This window comes from Lynx rufus, unplaced genomic scaffold, assembly GCF_022079265.1.
Source record: "Lynx rufus isolate CCGP_SWC_20201006 ecotype Redwood Valley unplaced genomic scaffold, mLynRuf1.p SCAF_7, whole genome shotgun sequence".
Classification (NCBI taxonomy): Eukaryota; Metazoa; Chordata; class Mammalia; order Carnivora; family Felidae; genus Lynx; species Lynx rufus.
Window position 1 is genome coordinate 41,388,123 of NW_025814889.1, and position 18,037 is coordinate 41,406,159.

The 18,037-nt window shown below is 51.8% G+C and overlaps 1 protein-coding gene across 3 annotated transcripts; it reads right to left on the bottom strand.

The window, feature by feature from the left end:
- Nucleotides 1–6,158: 6,158 nt before the first annotated feature.
- On the bottom strand, nt 6,159–17,977 carry LPAR5 (lysophosphatidic acid receptor 5). 3 transcript variants are annotated; one of them, XM_047065479.1, is made up of 2 exons: nt 17,781–17,977; nt 6,159–9,810 (listed from the first exon to the last, which is right to left on the bottom strand). In XM_047065479.1, exon 2 carries the CDS (start codon nt 9,598–9,600, stop codon nt 8,479–8,481), a length of 1,122 nt encoding a protein of 373 aa, XP_046921435.1. In that variant the 5' UTR covers nt 9,601–9,810; nt 17,781–17,977; the 3' UTR covers nt 6,159–8,478. The 3 variants fall into 3 exon arrangements, with proteins under 3 accessions (XP_046921435.1, XP_046921436.1, XP_046921434.1); XM_047065480.1 differs by lacking the exon at nt 17,781–17,977 and adding an exon at nt 15,965–16,235; XM_047065478.1 differs by lacking the exon at nt 17,781–17,977 and adding an exon at nt 15,217–15,372.
- Nucleotides 17,978–18,037: the final 60 nt, after the last annotated feature.

An 18,037-nucleotide genomic window follows, 5' to 3' on the forward strand; every position in this document is an offset into this window, starting at 1 on the left:
CCAAAAGGATTTACAATATAGATGGGTAATCAAGATATCTCCCATCTGTTCCCTACCAAACTAAGGGATTTTCATTGGAAAGCAATGTTCAACTATCCCGTGTTTCTAATACTGAAATCCTATAATATCATCTGCCCTCCTTTTTTTTTTTAAGTTGATTTTTATTTATTTTGAGAAAGATACAGAGAGCAAGCAGGGGAAGGGCAGAGAGAGAGGGAGAGAGAATCCCAAGCAGGCTCCACACTCAGCACGGAGCTGGACGCAAGGCTGGAACTCATGAACCATGAGATCATGACCTCATCTTGTTGCAGCCTCATTCTACATCCAAAAAAAAAATCCCTTTGATGTGTAATATTCACCATCTTCCCTCCTCCCATGTACAAGTCAGCATTCCAGGATGCCTTCTTCATTCAATTTTGTCACAAGGTAGCCTTTCAACATATACCCTCCCCTTCCCTAACTGGGCCTGCAGGTACCTTGGGGACCCAGCCCTAGAAAGTCCAAGAGCCCAATCTTAAAACCCTTTAGCTCTCAGAGAACCTGAACCCATAAACCTGTCACTTTGCCCTCTTTCTGATCCCCAGAGAACCAGGATCCAAGTGAAAATGAGTGTCCCATCACCACTGCCTGGCTGCTCTGAACCCCCAAGCCCGAGAGCATGTCTGTCTTTGCTTTCATATGCCTTTTTCACACAAATCCAAGACCTGTGGCAGTGGGACAGGTTGAAGAGAAACTTGAACTTCCTCCTAGGAGGGGCCTTCCTGATCAGACGTGAGTAGGATCAACCTCACACCATCTCTGTGTTGCCCTCCTAATCTCAACTTTCCTAGAGAAAGGGCCTGGCCAGAGGACTCTGCCCTCCTCCTGGAACCCAGGGCTGGAGATCTGGCAAGGACAAATAAATTCAGGAGAGACAAGAGCTTGCTTTAGGAAGTCAACATCCCTTTGTTTCTAAGCGGAGCACAAGTGATGCTGATACATCTTTCCACCAACTCCTGCCTGACTTAACTCCCTGGACAATCCTTTTGCCACATCCATGTGGTATGCAGACCCTTACCCCCATTCTGCAAAGCTGCCACAGTCTTCCTCATTCAATTCTCATGACACCAAGATTGGGCCCCATTCATTTGTGCAAATCCTCCCCCATGATTGTTCCGAGTACTAAAGATGAACCTTGTACTCATTTAGGGGAGAGGAGGGAGCTCTTTTAAGATACCATAATGTGGGTATACCTTCTTTTAACTCCTTTGTATACAGAGCTGCAAGTATCTACTGTGCCCTCCTCTCTCCCCTTTTCTCTAGGGGATCCAGCCTGCCTCTCAGCCTCAAATTCCCTTCTGTAATATCTCCATCTGCCCCACAGACTTTTCATCATATATATACCACATTACTACAATGATTCGTAATGTAAACCAGGAAGACAGTTTTATAACTGGGTAGTCACAGCTTTGTGCGTGATATAAACACTGATAGCTTTTGTCCCCCACAGCCCTCCCTGCCCCTATCCTGCAAGTTCTACCCACTTATCCCCTTGTCATCTTACTCCCCACCTCTCCCTGCTACCGCCACAAGAATGTTAGAATCCCTTTCTCTCTTCTTGAATTCCAGAGAAGGCTGGGATGTGTGTGTTTATGTATTGCTTTTGTGGTCTTTATGCTTCTATGCTCCCCCACTCCCTACCCTGGCCCCATGCTACCCTTCCAGATAAATTATAAATAAACCACTAGCATGATTGGCCCACAGAGACTAAGGGTGGGATAATCTCCTGATTAACGCACCCAGGGGGACAGCCTCTCTAGCCGGTTACCTTAGAGTTCTGTTTCCATCCCGTGGTACAGAAGAACCTAGAATAACACTCAGAGTGGGTTGTCCATGGAGTTTTCAGCACATGCTCTCTCTGCATCTCCGTTCTGTGTAAGCCCCAGAAACTCTGCACATAAGAGGTCTAAGAGACCAGTGTTCTCCTGCTTTATCAGAAAAGGAGTTTGGAAAGACAACATAGGGAAAAAAAAAGCCACAGTGACAGTGCATTCTGATGGCTAGACAGGATGCAGGTCGCGCAGGGCTTGGGGGGCGGTGGGGGGGGGAGAGCTGTAGTGACAGGCTAGGCATTTGCCCCTCAGAAACCAACAGAGTCTCTGTTTCCTGGGTATGACTGCAAGGTTGCAAAGCCCCCCTGGCCCAACCCTGCTACCCGAGCTATGGTCCCAAGGCTCAAAATCCAGGAAGGCCAAGGGGGAGGAGAGTACTTGGGTACTGTGTTCACCCAGGAGCACCACTCCCACTGATGTGCCACACAGCCAGAACACCAGAACGCAGGCGTTCTCACCGCCAGCCCAGCTCTGCTGGCCCTGGACTCAGCGACCATGCAGCTCACAAGCTGCAAAAGGACCCAGGTGTCCAGGGTTCAAATTTGACCAGCTCCAGCCTGCCCCAGGGGCCCCTTCAAACATCTGTCATAGAAGAACCTCTCCAGCCAGTTACTCTTGCCAGGCCTCAGGTCTGGCTCCAGGGCTCACCCCACCCTCCACAGCTCCTTTCCCTCCCTCTTCCTTCCTTTCCTTCCCCACCCCCCACCCCTCCCCAGAGCTTCACCTACCCAGGACAGCCCCACCCAGCTGTGCAGGGCACATCCCATAATAATCCTTCTCCTTGCTAGCCCCCACCCCCCCCAAAAAAGAGAGGCGGCCATCCCATAATAGCCACCCACAAGAGACATTCCGCGGTGACCGCCCCCTCCCTGCAGAGCTGCCGGGAGCAGCCATCCCATAATAGCTGGCCGCCTGTTTTACTGGTTACGGCTGTGGAGGGAGCTGGAGAGGAAATGGAGGGGAGGGGGGAGGGGAAGAGGATCAAGGGCCCCCACTTTGTGGAGGAAGAAGAGGGAGGAGAGTGGCCCAAGGGGATAGGAAGCCAAGGGGACACCGTGCAGGTGGGAGGTGTGGTCCACTGGCCACCACAGCCCTGCTTTGGGGCTTGCTCCCCATTCTCCAGGGGCTGCCTTTCCCCCTGAGCACCCTGGAGGTGTCTGCTAGTCAGGGGAGATGCCTAGGATGGGTTGAGGTGCTCAAAGTGTGTGTGTGTGTAGGGGGGGTGCATTTCAGGTGTTCCCCTTGGACCGTTTGAGAGAGAAGGCAGACCTTAGAGTGGATGGAAAGAGAGTAAGGGGTGGGGGGGCTGGAGAAGAGCTCCTCAGGCCCTCCCCATTCTGCACCACCATCCCATAATAATCCCCCCAGCCCCACTCCCCCTCCCACACACGACATCCCATAATATCTTCTGGAGAAGCAGTCCCCGCAGTAGGTACAAAGAGCTATCCCATAATATGCTCCCCCACCCCCACTCGCCACCCCCCCAACTTGGCCCCCCCCCTCAGTCACATGCAGCCGGTGCCATCCCCCGCTGCTCCCCCCTCTGGCCACCGAAGGCCTTGCCAGCCCATAATACTCTTGCCTCTGGTCGCAGGAGGCCTCCAGCCCATAATATTCCCTTCCACCACCACCCCCCCTTCCCGCCCCGCACCCCTTCCTCCCGCCTCCAGTTGGATCCGGGCCTCACCAGCCCATAATATTCCCCAGTCTCCTAAGGCTGTTCCAGCCCATAATACTCTCCCTGTCTCCTAAGGCCTCTCCATCCCATAATACTGCCAGACGCCTGACCTGTGGGCCAAACCCCAGCCCGTTCCACACATCGAGGCTGTGTCAGCGCCGCTGGTCTCCCTCCCTGTCCCTCCCTCCTCCCTCCTCGGCGCTTTCCCTCCCGGGCTCTCTCCCGCCCTCCTGCCCTAGGCCCCTCTCCGGGCCCCACCCTGTGCCTGCCTGGGCCCTTACTTCCCCTCCAGCCTCCTCTCTTGCCCTTTCTCCTTTGCTTGGTTCTTCATCCCATGCCCCCTCTCCTCTCCCTTTCAGGCACTTTTCTACCCGAGACTCCTCTGTCTGTGGGATGGACATTATTAGGCCTAGTGGGGAGAGAGTGCCCCCAGAGGGCAACAGGCCAGTCACTGCCCCTGGAAACTGTCTACTTGACCTAGCACCATGGAAACTTGCCCAGCCTGCCTTGCCCACCCATCCCCTGGCCCTAGTTCTGATTGCTGGCAGAGCTCTGTCTGGGTGAGGATTCACCTTGGAGCCCTTGCTGCCTTCCAGAAACACTCCCCTTGGGCATCACAAACAGACTTTACCAATAGCATCTCCTCCCCACACTCCTGTTGAAAAGAGAGCTCCCCCTTATGGGATTTCTCTCAGGTGCCCTTCAAAGGTGATCTCATGGATCTCTCAACAACCCAACAAGTAGATACTATGATCCCCATTTCACAGAGGAGAAAACAGAGGTTCAAAGAGTTTAAGTGTCTTGCTAAAGTCACATTGTCAAGAAGTGACAGAGCTGAAATTAGTACCGCCTAGGTTGGTTCGATTCTGAAGTTCTGAGAGCCTTTGTGTTCCCCAAGGCCTGTGTGAGAAACTGCACTTTTCAGTGCTATCTCCTCTGGAAAGGATATGGCACGGTGACCACCCAGCCTCCCTCTGTCTCAGGGTCTCTCCTAAGAGTGAAGAAGAAAGTCCATGTTGTGAGATTAAACACCCCCCCCATTTCCTCCATGGGACCCCAGGTGGCAACCCAGTAGGAATTTTCCTCAAGATCTTTCAGGGCTGAGAGAGAAGCCTCTCTGCCCCTTTGGTACCCCTTACCTTGGCTGTGATTCTCCTGAATTTGTTTTATTTCAAGACCAATGATTGTGTGTCTACTCCCACCTACTCTCACCCTGTGGAGGGACCATCCAACAGAGGAGGCCGACTTTGAGGAGAACCAGGGGGAGGTCCCCTCTTCAGCTTAGTTGGCAGGCAATCAAGAGTGCTGCCTTGGAGATGTTGGGTACCTCCTGGCTGGGGGAGGGGAGTCACGGCCATCCTGCCTGGGTGTTCCACCAACTTGCTACTCCCTTCTGAAGCCTCGATGGGACGTATCTCAGGGCTCAGCACAACTGGAACCCTGAACGAGTCCAGTTCTCTGCACTGACACAGCCGTGTTGTGTTCTGCACAGGAATCTGAGGCAAGGGGAGGGGGAGGGGGAGGGGAAGGTGTGCTGGAGGGTGAGTGGGTTAGGAGCAGGGAGGAAGTAGCGGGAAGAGGGAGCAGAGATGATACAGCAGATTCAGGGGGAGAAAAGTCATCAAGAGAGGTGGCCTGCATGAGGAGGGAAGGAGTTAGAGTAAGGAACCCAGGGAGGGTGGATGTGACAGAGCCATGAGAAGGTGGGAAGCCCGAGAAAGGGGAGAGACAGTGGAATGTACTGCAAAGAGTAGGAGTTTGGGAGCCAAATGGATACTGTGCCTCTTCCTGGGTGTGTGACCTTCAGACTGAAGCTTCTTTAGGACATTTTGTTTGTGAAATGGGGATAATAATCGTCCCTAACTCACAGGGTTATTATAATTCTCAATCACTAAATAATAATATAATAATAAGCACTACACTCGGATCCTCGCAAGTATTTTTAAAACTTGTTAATGCTCCTCTCTCTCCACCTAGGATGTTCTCATTTTCCTCATTTGGACTTTCCTAAACCTCAAAAAGGGTGACTCTAGGACGTGGGGTGAGGGCTCTCTCTGGATTTCCCCACGTGTCACCTCCATCCTACTGCGCACTCAGTAATTGGAGAATACTGTGAAAATGGCAGTGGCTACGGGTCTTCTTAAACTTCCCCAGCCTGTTACTTGTCAGGTTCTTCTGTTCATTCCTCCTCTGCCTGCCACATCTCCTTAATCTAGTCTTGCGTCTCTGTACTCATGATAGAAACTCTTTGGATGTGCTGAATATGGGGAAACAGTCCACCAGAACTTAGACACCCGAGATTTCACACTGGAGAGGACCCATTTCCATCCACCTCCACAGGCTATGGTCACACTTCTCTTCGACAATTTTAACGGCAGTCTGACCCGTCTTCCTTTCCCTTTAGATTCCCCTCCTCACTTCCCTACAATTTATCCCACACTGTTTGCCAGAATGAGCAAAACCCCACTCAGGAACCTTTACGGGCTTCCCACTGCCAACTAAATTAACTGCCAACACCTGACTCCCCATTCTTGAATCTTGTATCTTGAATGGTAGTTATTGACTTGTCTGTGCTCCCCCACTAGATAATAAACTACTCCACACCAAAATTCAACTGTTTATCATTCAACAAGTATTTATTGAGCACTTTTTTTGTGCCAGGAGCTGTTCTAGATGCTGGAGATACATCAAAGAACCAAGCAAACCAAAATCCCTGCCTCCAGGGACTTTACATCATACCTGGGGGGGGGGGGGGGGGCGGGGAAACAGACAAGAAATTATAAAAATTATAAAAATAAATAAGTAAATTATATAGAATGTTAGAAGATGCTTGCTATGTGAATTTTTGGTACTTTGGATTCCATTCACATATCAGAATATAAAAATACTCAAGTAATTTTTAACAACTGTGTTCAATCCAGTTCGGTTGGGTAGGGCAAAGTTCTGAGACTTTGGAATACAACCACGTTTGATGCTCCCAGGGCTGGGAGGGCATGGGTCTTGAGCCCTAAGGATGAAGCAAGATGGGTCAGGTGCTAACCATCAGGCCTCTTCTAGAGTAACCAGAGGGCCTGGCCCAGGGCTGTATCTTCGCACCTGATGGTGGAAGGCTCTACTTGAAAGCTATCACTGAGGAATCTGGGTCACTTCTCTGCTTTGGCCACCAGGGGTCATTTTACCCCTGTAAATCACCATCTGAAGCACTCGCTTAAAGACACACAAAAGGCTTGCTCCAAACTAAAACACACAGAGACACACACAGGAAAACCCTGACACTGTCTATCTGTCTCTCTCAATCTCTTTCTATCTCTCTCTCTCCATCTCTCTTTCCCCCCTCCCACACACAGAAACATACATCATTGAGAGACACAGAGACAGAAATGCATACAGGACACACGCATGGCAGCAACTTCCTCAGTTACACAGAGTCTCAAGATGCCAACTCTGCAACCCCTCCCAGCCCAACTCCTGTAAAGAGGGAAGAAAACAGTAGGTGGCCCATGAACCAGTCTTCCATGTCCCTTGCCTCCAGCTTGCAAAGAACAGCCAGCCTATTCCTGTCCTCCCATTGCACTCTTTTTTCACTGGAAAGTTCTTTCCTGGCTGTAGCAATAGTTCCTTTTTCCCTTCCCAGGGAGAGAGGAGCCCTGCCCCTTCTCAGAGTGTTTGTGTGACTAGTTCACCCCCACCTCAGGGCTGCCGCTCCAGGAAGTCCAGGGTGGTGTTACACTGGGTGTGCAACTCCCACCTACCCCCTGCAAACCCTCAAGCCTTCTGGACTACAATTAGCAATTGATTTGCCCAAGTATTGCCCTGTCCCTGGTAGTAATAAAAAACAATGTATGTATATGCCCTGGGAAGAAGTTATACATGAGCTCTAATACTGGCTCTTTAAGGATGTCCACAAGGTCAAAGTTATTTTTGGAATCCTGCTTCTCCCACCATGTCATCTGTTCTTTGCATTCTCATCTCTCACAGGTATACAGTGGAGTTTTCCAGAGGCTTCATGAAATGTGATGACATTATTGCTCTCACAGCTAATGGAAAGTGTGCTTGTGTGTTTCTGTCGTTAACACTCGTGAGTTCTAATTTCTGTTATGGTTAAGTCTCAAAAGAATAAAGTGCAAGCAAAAGCCCTTTGGAATCCTTGAGTTGTTAAAGGGTCTGGGAACAAAGTTTAAGAACTGCTACTTTAGTACAAAGAATTTTCTCCTTAATTCTAGATGATGCACCAGAGGCAGAGAGAGAGAATTTAGGACCTAGAGTGGAGGCAGTCTCAAAAGCAGTGTGGGGTGGACAGAGACAGGTGAAAAGGGCTACAGGGACTGGATCTGGGGAAAAAAAATACCCTCCAACACACAGTTTTGTCCTGCCCCCAACCACCCCACTTTGGGTGCCAGGTCCAAATTGTTACAGGTCACTAACCAAGAAGGAAACCAATTCTGTCTGTATCCATTAAACTCCGTATCGTTGAGTTTACTCGGCAAGGGAAGTTCTGGGCAAGGGAAGCCCAGGTGGAAATGAGGGTGGGTGGCACCTGAGGTCCTAAGACTACTGTGGTGGCTGTAAATCCAGGACACCCACTTTCTGCTCCATCTCCCAGCTCTCAAGAGTGTTTCATGACCACGCCAAGGGCATGCCATCCAGTCATCTGCCTCTGCATTGGGAAAGCTCACAGCTTCACTTCCTAGGGACTGGGGAAGGGGTCGGCCTCAGGCTCACCCTCACCACCAAATTAAAGAAGGCCATTAGCACAGCGCTCCTCCTTCCCAGGCTCCCCACACCTTGTTCTTTTCTGCATTTCTGGGCGGGAGTTGCCTTCCAGAAGTCCCAAGTGCCCAATCCACTTCCCTCGTGTACACACCCTAATGCGTGTCAGCGGCGAGGGGGTGAGAGGTGGGGGTGACCGAGCGATGGCATGATGTGCTGTCAGAGGGCCGAGTCCTCGGGGAGCTGGGTTAAGGGTGTCCCCACGTTGGAGGGCCTGAGCAGCCCCTGTTCGGCGGTAGCCGGGGTGGTGATGCAAGTGGTCTCAGTGGGCTGTTCGGCGAGCGCCCCCTGAGCCCCGTTGGTGGCCAAGGTCCTGGCGCGGTTCGGAGTGCCCAGGCCTCGCAGGGTGTTGCGGAAACCCTCGGCGCTGAAGTAATACACCAGAGGGTCTAGCACGCAGTTGGCGCCGGCCAACAGCACCATCACCATCAGCACCCCGCGCACCCGATCGCAGACCTTGCTGTTGGCCGCCACCAGGTTGCCCCGCAGCAGCCCGTACACCGCCAGCGTGGCGTTGTAGGGCACGAAGCACAGCAGGAAGATGACGAGGTTGGCCAGCAGGAGGCGCACGGTCTTCCGCCGCCGCTGGCTCTGCGTGGCGTCGGGCCGCGCCAGGGTCCAGAAGACCCGGCCCGACGAGTAGAGCACCGCCACCAGGGGCAGCAGGAAGCCCAGCGCCTCGGCCAGCAGCACGAGCGGCAGCAGCCCGCCCTTCCACAGCCTGTCGCCGAAGCTCTCGAAGCACAGGCGCACCTGGCCGCCGCCGTAGCTGCAGGACGAGGGCCTGTGCACCAGGACGGTGGGCACGGCGAACACGACGATGAGCGCCCACACTCCCAGGCAGAGCAGCCGCGCCACGCGGGGCCGCCGCAGGTGGCGCAGTCGCAGCGGGTGCACGATGGCCGCGTAGCGGTCCACGTTGATGAGAGTCAGGAAGATGCAGCTGCCGTACATGTTCGTCTGGAAGATGGCGCCCGCTGTCTGGCACAGGAGGTCGGAGAAGGGCCAGTAGTGCAGGGCGTAGTAGGAGATGCGCACGGGCAGCGAGAGGGTGAAGAGCAGGTCGCTGGCCGCCAGGTTGCACATGTACACGCTCACGACGGAGTGCACGCGCAGCGCGCGCAGGAAGACCCAGAGGGCCAGCGCGTTGAGGGGGAGCCCTGCGGCCAGCACCAGGCTGTAGGCCACCATGTGCAGGCGGTGGGTGGGCCGGTAGTCGGGGCACGGGGGAACAGAACCGTTGGCAGGGGGAACAGAACTGTTGGTAGAGTTGGGCAACATCGTACCGAAGTGTGGGGAGGAGCTAGGCTGGGGGCATCATGAGGCACACTAGGACCCTGGCATCGCGTTCATCTCCAGGGCGGGGCCTGGAGGCCGCACAGAGAGAGCGCCCCAAAGCAAGCAGGGCATGGGAATGTGGGCTATGGCTGCGGAGCAGATGGCTGCCAGGGGTTGGATGCTTTGGGTCACGGCTTCATCAGCAGTGGAGACCTGGAATAGCAAGGGAAGCCAAAGTCAAGAGTATGCAAAGACAGGGTAGAAGTCACAAATGTTTATCTAGCTAACTTGGCTGGCCTCTTGGGTCTTTCCCCCACCTTCCATCCGGCCAGAATAGCTTTCTGCAGGAAGGCTGTGTAGCACAGTGTTAAATGCCCAGGCTCTGGAATCAGACTGCCAGGGTTTAAATCCTGGTTTTGCCAGCTTGCCTAGCTTTGTCCTCAGAAAGGTGACTTAATCTCTCATTTTCCTTACCTGGGGGGAAAAAGAGGGGGTCCCTTACGTCATGAGGTTGTTAGATGAAATGAGATATGTGTAAAGTGCCCAGGTTGCTGTTATTATCAAATAACATTGCTCCCTTCCTTTCTGTCTTCTACAGATGTTTACTGAGCCTTTAGAAGGTTCCAGGCATGTTCAAAGCACTGAACAAAATGAAGGCCTTGCTTGCCCCCATCTGCCTTACATTCCATTGAGGGGAGACAGATAATAAAGTGCAAGTAAATAGGTATTATGTCAGATGGTGAGAATTATGATGGAGCACCTCCCCTGGAACTCCCCAGCTCTGCTGGCTCCCAGTTATCTAAAGAATAAAGTTCAAACTCCCCAGTGCAGTACAAAATCCTGAGCCTCACTCATTACATCACAGTTGCTGCTGTGTACGCTGGGTTTGTGGTCAGAGATTCAGCTTGTGTGACCTCTCTCAGTTTTTTCATCCGTAAACTGGGGATAATAACACAAAGCGCTCTCAAAGGCGGATCGCACATCAGCATGGTCCTGCCAGGCAGGGGAAGTTTGTACTTTTCCAAGTGTTCCCTGGAGGATCTGACTAGGGAGCTTCCCAAATGGGGTCTGTGATGGATGGATGTCTGTTTTTGTTTGTTTTTTTTTGGGGGGGGGGTTGTTTAAGTTTATTTTATCTTTGAGAGAGAGAGAGAGAAAGAGGGAGAGAGCACGTGGGGGAGGGGCAGAGAGCGAGACAGAGGATCCGAAGCAGGCAGAGAGCAGCAGAGCCCAGTGTGGGGCTCGAACTCATGAACTGCGAGATCATGACCTGAGCTGAAGTCAGACACTTAGCCAACCGAGCCACACAGGTGCCCCAGAAGGTGTTGTTTTAATGAGGGTTCAGAGGGGACCCTAAGTCCAGAAAGCGTGACAGTGGGGCGAGGAGGTACCGAGGGCATTGCCGAGGCTGCTGGAGAGAGCAGACCACAGCAGCCACAGTGCTCAGGCAAAAGCTGGTGGACAACAGATATGGCCCGGAGGTAGAGGAGTCAGAGGGACAGGACATGGTCACAGGATCCCACCCTCCTTAATGTCCTAATGCCACAGAAGCTACTCCTCCATCTTTAACCCCCAAATGCCATCTTTTGGGCGGGGGGCTGAAATACACAGAACTTCAAAATTACCATTTTAACTGTCTTTAAGTATACAATTCAGTGACATTAAGTACACTCACAATGATGCGTGATTGTCACTGCTATTTCCAGAACTTTTTCATCATCCCAAACCACTCTATACCCATTAAATAATAACTGCCTATTCTCTCCCCACACTCTCTCCAGCTCCTGGTAACCTCTATTCTACTTTCTGTCTCCAGGAATTTGCCTACTCTATTTGAATTAGTGTTTTCATTTTCTTTGGGTAAATACCCAGCAGTGGAATTACTGGATTATATGATAAATTATTTTTAATTACTTGAGGAACCTCCATATTCTTTTCCAGAGTGGCTGGACCAATTTACATTCCCACTAACAATGCAAGAGGGTTCCTTTTTCCCCACGTTCTCGCCAGAATTTCTTATTTCTTGTCTTTTTGATGCCAGCCATTCTGACAAATGTAAGGTGATATCACATTGTTTTGAGATTGACTTGCATTTCCCTGATGATGAGCGACGTGGAGCATCTTTTCATGTGTCCACTGGCCATCCGTATGTCTTCTTTGGAAACGTGTCTACTCAGGTCCTCTGCCCATTTTTAAAAATAGATTACTTGGTATTTTGGTGTTGAATTTGCCTATCCTAGGTTCCTCATATGAGTGGAATCATATAGTATCTGTCCTTTTCTGTCTGGCTTATTTCACTTCACATAAAGTTTTCAAAGTCCATCCATGTTGTAGTATGTATCAGAATTGCAATCTTTTTTTTTAATAGCGGAATAATATATGCATAAATTGTTTTTAATCTATTCATCTGGCAATGGTTACTTGGAATTTTATACGTTTTGGCTATTGTGAATAATGCTGTGAACGTGGGGTCCACATGCCATCTGAGGGAGCAGGGTCATCTGGAGACCCTGAGCAATTATTCCAAGATACTGGATTTATTCCTTTCAAAAGAAACTGCTTAAATTCTTTTTTTTTTTTAAGATTTTATTTTTAAGTAATCACTACACCCAACATGGGCTCAAACTCACAACCCCGAGATCAAGAGTCTCCTGCTCCACCAACTGAGCCAGCCACGAGCCCTGAAACTGCTTAACTTCCTGCATGGAACCAAGTTGTAAACCTGACTCTAAGAGTTTTCTTGTGGGTTTTTTGCTCATTTGTTCTCCCCCCGACTACGACTACCAGCAGTTTAAGACTTGTGAGAGGTCTCGTAGAATAAAGGAAATAAACATTTCCTCTGCAAAATACCCATTTCAACAATGAAAATAATACTACAGGGGGATGAAACACACAGAAAGGCAAATGAAATGAGACTCTTTCCCTGACCCATGCCCCCCCCCCCCACCATGCTTCTTTGCTCCGGTCACACCAAGCTAATGATAATTGGGCACATGCCTTTTGCACGTGCTCTGCCTCCCATTCCCCAGCTGGCAAAGTCAATCATTTCTTAGGACTCCGGAAAGCCTTGCCTGACTCCCTCCCTCCCCACAGGGCAGCTGTAGTTCCCTCACAGGTGCTTCCACTCTGTGCACAGCTTTCCCTTGGGTGTCCCACCTGTATTGTAATTAGCTGTTCTTGGTCTGCCCCTCCCACTAGACTGTGAGCTCGTGGAGGGAGGGGCTGCGGACTGGGACTTAGTCATCGTTGTAGTCCGAGCCACTACCTCAATACATGTTGCATGAAAATTGCTAGCGATCATTTACTGACCATCCGCCACATCCCGGGGTATTTTAGGCACCTCGTCTTTATTCCTTCCAACAGTCCTTTGACTGTTCATCCTGATTTTTACGGGAAAGGAAACAGAAGCTCTAGAGCTCCGGTTGGCATTCAAACTCAGGATTCCAACCCAGCTCCAAGCTGCCCCGCTGCTTGCAACAAGAGTGGATGGTTGGATGTGAGAACGCATGTTGCACGGAGCACTTGGTCTCTTAGCCCATGAGAAATCTGTGCCCATAGGGGCGCCCAGGGGGCTCAGCCGGCAGAGGGTCCAACTTCAGCTCAGGTCATGCTCTCGCAGTTCGTGGGTTTGAGCCCCAAGTCGGGCTCGCTGCTGTCAGCGCAAGAGCCCGCTTCGGATCCTCTGTCCTCCTCTCTCTCTCTGCCTCCTTCCCTGCTCATGCTGTCTTTCTAAAAATGAATAAACATTAAAAAGAAAAAGAAAAAAGAAATCTGTGCCCACAAATAAATTGTGTTTACTTCCTTATTTGCCCAGGTGCAATATATACTTTTTAATAGCCCACTTTTTCTCGACTTTCAAACACTGGTAACAGAGTCCTCTTGTTTTCACACACACACACAAGTGTGCCCCTCCTTAGGATGTCCTCTTACCTACTTAAGCACTTTGTTTGCTGCCTTGAACTCCTCCGGTTGTTTTATGTGTGTTTATTTGATTCCATTATCCCCACCTAGATGGTAAGGTCATTGGGTGGGGCCCTATCTTCCATCCCTTTATTCCCAAGCTCACTCACACTTCAGTCTCTGCTTAGCAGGCCCTTGTGACATTCATTGGCCCCCTGGAAGGAAATCTGCCCCCACCCCCAATGTCCACCCATCCTGTAATCTTGCTGCAATATCTTTTGTATCAATCAGTCAGTCAACCGCTTCTTATCACACTCCTATCTTGTCCAGGTGTCTAACTCACTTAGTAAAGGACCATGTCCCCTAAAAGGCCTGTTCGGGAACAGCCTGCATTGAAATTTCAAAAACAGTTTACACTATAACTACAGTAACACTTTATCATTCTGAACCATTGCTTGAAGAATCAATAGCTTCTTACAACTGGGAGGCACATGCCTGACAATGAATGAGTGAATGAGTAATTATTTTCCAAGAATCCCAAGTATTTCTGTCAATAAAGTCACAATGTTAAAGAGACCATAAGGTACTAGGTGAGCTTCTGCTTAAAGGTACAGTTAGTGGGGTGCCTGGGTGGCTCAGTTGGTTAAGCTACCAACTTCGGCTCAGGTCATGATGTCATGATCTCGCAGTTTGTGGGTTCGAGCCCCGCGTCGGGCTCTGTGCTGACAGCTCAGAGCCTGGAGCCTACTTCAGATTCTATGTCTCCCCCTGTCTCTACGCCTCCCCTGCTCACCCTCTGTGTCTCTCTGTCTCTCAATAATAAATAAACATTAAAAAATTAAAATAAAATAAAGGTACAGTTAGAGACCCATAAAGCAGATGGTTATGCCGTCGTTACTGAATTCCAAAGTGGAGAAGTCCTTTCTGTCAAAAAGTCACCCCTTTCTAACAGACACACACACACAATGGCCCAAGCTGGGTGTTGAGAGGCTGCCAGGCCCTGCCCTGGTCCCCACCCCATCTGCCTGCTTCCCTGGGGCTCCTGTCAGTGGAGCTGAATGGGCACAGTGCCAGGCCAGATGGCAAAGATGGGAAAAACTGCCAAAAAGAAGGCAAACAGGAAATGGAAGGAGGGCTCTAGCTGGTGGGGGGGGAGGGGCAGCCCCAGGATCTCTCCCCAGTCCTGCCTTGAGAAAGAGGTCAGGTTGTGGGGGAAACGTAGGAAGCAAAAACAGCAGCTGCCCCAGAAAAAAATGAACACTGGGGCTCCGTTTCACCAGAGAGGAGGAGGGACTGGGAGGCCCACATGATCTTAGTAACCTCAACATGCACGGATGTGGTAACAAGCATACCACTACGCACACGTGCATGTGCCAAGGACACAGAGAGGTGTAGGTACACTAGGAGATGTGCACACAAGATCCCTCGTAACATACAAATCACTATACGCCCACACCCTCTCCCACACAAGTATGTGCATGTGTGGAGGCACGGACAACTGGGCCAGAGGAGGAAGAGTAGACCCAGCCCTTGCCTTTGGGACAATATTCTTACACATCCAGACGTACAGAGTCAGGCAGCCTCAGGAGCACATACCCATGCAGAGGTGCACAAATAGATCCCAGGGCCAAGACACTGAGGGGCAAAAAGGGACCCTGCATATGGAGGCCCCAGGAACTGGCCATTCCACACCACCCGCCCTCCACACCACTCACACACCAGAGCGTGGACGGCCACTTTCCTCCTCCCTCGGTCTCTTTCAGCTTCCCGTGGGCACATCCAAGGCCCAGGTTCCTTAGGTCCTCTAGTCCTCTTGGACCTGTTCCATTGCCCTCTGAGCTGGGCTGGGCGCTGCTCTTTGCTGAGATAAGCCAGAGGGGCAGAGCTATTTTCTGCCAGGCAGGAAGTGAGAATGTGAGTCAAAATGGGCAGGAGGCTAGGTCATGGCCATTCCTCCCTGTTCTCCACGCAACCTGCCCGTGCTATCCACCCTTCTGGCGGCTGACCAGCCATGCAGAGAGGGCTGAAGAGAAAGGAATAGGTGATCCCAGACAGTGACGGGGGCAGGGCGGGGAAGAGAAATAACTCCTCTTTGTCCAGACTCCTCCTGTCCGCCACACTCCCCGTGCGCACCCCTCTTGTTCCTCTAGCATATCCACCAAATGCCTTGCTCTCTCTGTCTCCTCTTTTTAGTAATTCACATCCTCCAGAAGTTCGAAAAGAAGGAATCTCAGATCTCCTCCTCCTTGCCCCGGAAGATCCGTTCTAGAATAGCCCCAAACCTCATTTTCGATGCCAGAGGCCACAGCTGGGAGTCATGGCCAGCCAGTGTGTCCCATCCCTACACGGTGTGGGTTCTGACCATCCTGTCGGCTAAGTCCACTTCTGCTGTTGTGTGCAGGCAGCAGTAGGAGGATGTACCCTTTACCCACAGACAGGCTTAATTGTAAATTATACCTCTTACTACCTGAATGCTCGCGCTCCTCCAACGGGTCCAAACTATGCTGGAGCCTCCAGCAGAAGCTTAACAAAGTCTGAAGGCTGTGTGAAAAGCTCTGTCCTGGAGCTGCTTGGAGGACACAGATGAATCGTGCTCATCTGAGGGGTCTGGGGCGTGGAGATAGTACAGTGTCGCCAGGCTCAGTGGACAGCCTCTTCCTACCCGAGGGGCCACATTCTTCTCAAGGAGAAGAGCCTCAGGCACAGGCCTCCAGGGGGGAGTTGGGTCCTCTTTCCATCATCCCTCCTCCTGTTCCAGGCCTGCTCTGCTTTCTCCAGCCCAAATTCTTGCTCCAGCCTTCCACCGCCCTGCTCCCCGCCTCGCTCCCCCCTCACCCCCCCACCCCTGGCTTCCCCATCTGATATCATTCTCAGCCACGTCTTCTCCCCCTCCCTGGGTATTCTGACCTCCTGTCTCCCATTCTTCACTGGGAAGCAGCAGAAAGCAAAGGTGGCCTACAGCTCAGTAATTCGTTTCCCCCTGTATGTGGATGTCACCTCACCACCTGCACATCTCCCTCCACCCTGCTTTCAAGAGCTGGAAAAACAGGAAATAAAGTTACAATCCGGAGAAGTCACTCAGACCGGCTCAGCCCTATACGGCCCTACACTCGGAGTAGTCTATATGCATCTTACCCTTGCTTTGGGGGCTGGGTGGGTCCTGCCCCCTCAGAGAAATCTGGAGCCCTTGGGCATCTTTGACCTTGCTCTGAGCTCGGGGGGCATTTGTGCACCCCGGCTTCCCCCCTCCCCTCCTTCTCCGGGTGCCGGGGCATACAAGGCGTCTATGTGGCTGGGGCACAGGCTAGAGGGCAGCAGGCTAGAGAGGGCTGACAGCCTTAGGCAGAAACAGCAGGAGCTGGGCTCTGGTGCCTCCCGGGAAGTGAGGCTTACAGGTATGAGTTTCTATTTTCCCCCCAATCCTTACCTCCATCTCCCCCTGGGTCTAAGACTTACTCAGCCTAAAAGGAGCTCAAGATACAACCTGGTGGGAGGTCCCCCCCCCAAACACAGGTAATAGGTAGGCAGTTGCCCTTAGTAGTATGATACGAGGGTATCATAAGGCCTTGCCGACCCTCAAATATTTCCCCCACCTGTGCTCAGTATCTGAAATTTCATCCCCTTCATGCCACTCATGAGTCGCATTCTATCAGAATTCTAGGGACATTAGAGACCATCTCATCTAATCTTCTCATATAGAAGACGAGTGCACCGGGTTAAGGTGGTGTTTCTCAAAGCCCCATTAAAACGCACCTTGGTTAGCTGGGAAGGATAACTAGGAGAACACATCTGTGCCAGTGAGCCCATTAGTGGAGTCCAATAAGATGAGTTCATTGTCATCTAGCAGAGGGCCCAGACTCGGAGGGTGAGCGGGGGGTTAAGTTTTATCTGAGGGTGGGGAAGAGCTGGATGCCCCCCACCAGAGAGCCCTCCTAAGTGGCTGTGGGAAGCTCAACGTTCAGCATAATGGTGGGGGCCTAAAGTGTGAAGGGGAGGTCACATCTCCCCCAAGATGCCCCAGTGTAGGGGCTTCAGACTTCAGAGGGGGCACTCCTGGGTGTGCCAAGCGTGGTGGCTGTCTCCCCTGGCTTGGCCCCAAAAGGCCTGTCTGCCTGAGGCAGCCCCTTTTAGCTTTTTACTCTATTCAAAGAGGTTTTCCAGGGCCCATGGCCCACCCTCATCTCCATCCCACCCACAAACCCCACTCTGAAGGAGGGATGCTCCCCATCGTGCCCCCTACGAGGTTCAACCCCCTCCCCCCCTGCCCCGTGACACCCCCATACCTGTGTTCCCTGTGGCTTCCGCTGCCTGCTCTGAGCTGGGCTGGGCTGGTAGGACCTGCTCCTGAGGTGGGTGGGGACACACTCTCCTGGCAGATCTCAGCAGGTCCCAGCTCCTTGCACTCACCCAACCCCACACACGGGATCGGGAGAGAGGAAGCAGCGCCCTCAGTGGCCTTCGGAGGTGGCCAGAGAAGAAATCCCAGCAGAGAATGGTACTTAATCCAGCCCCAACCCTTGCCTATTAATGATTCCCCCCA

Bases quoted from the DNA above. Each gene is read 5' to 3' on its own strand.
- LPAR5 (XM_047065479.1), bottom strand. From the start codon at position 9,600: ATGTTGCCCAACTCTACCAACAGTTCTGTTCCCCCTGCCAACGGTTCT.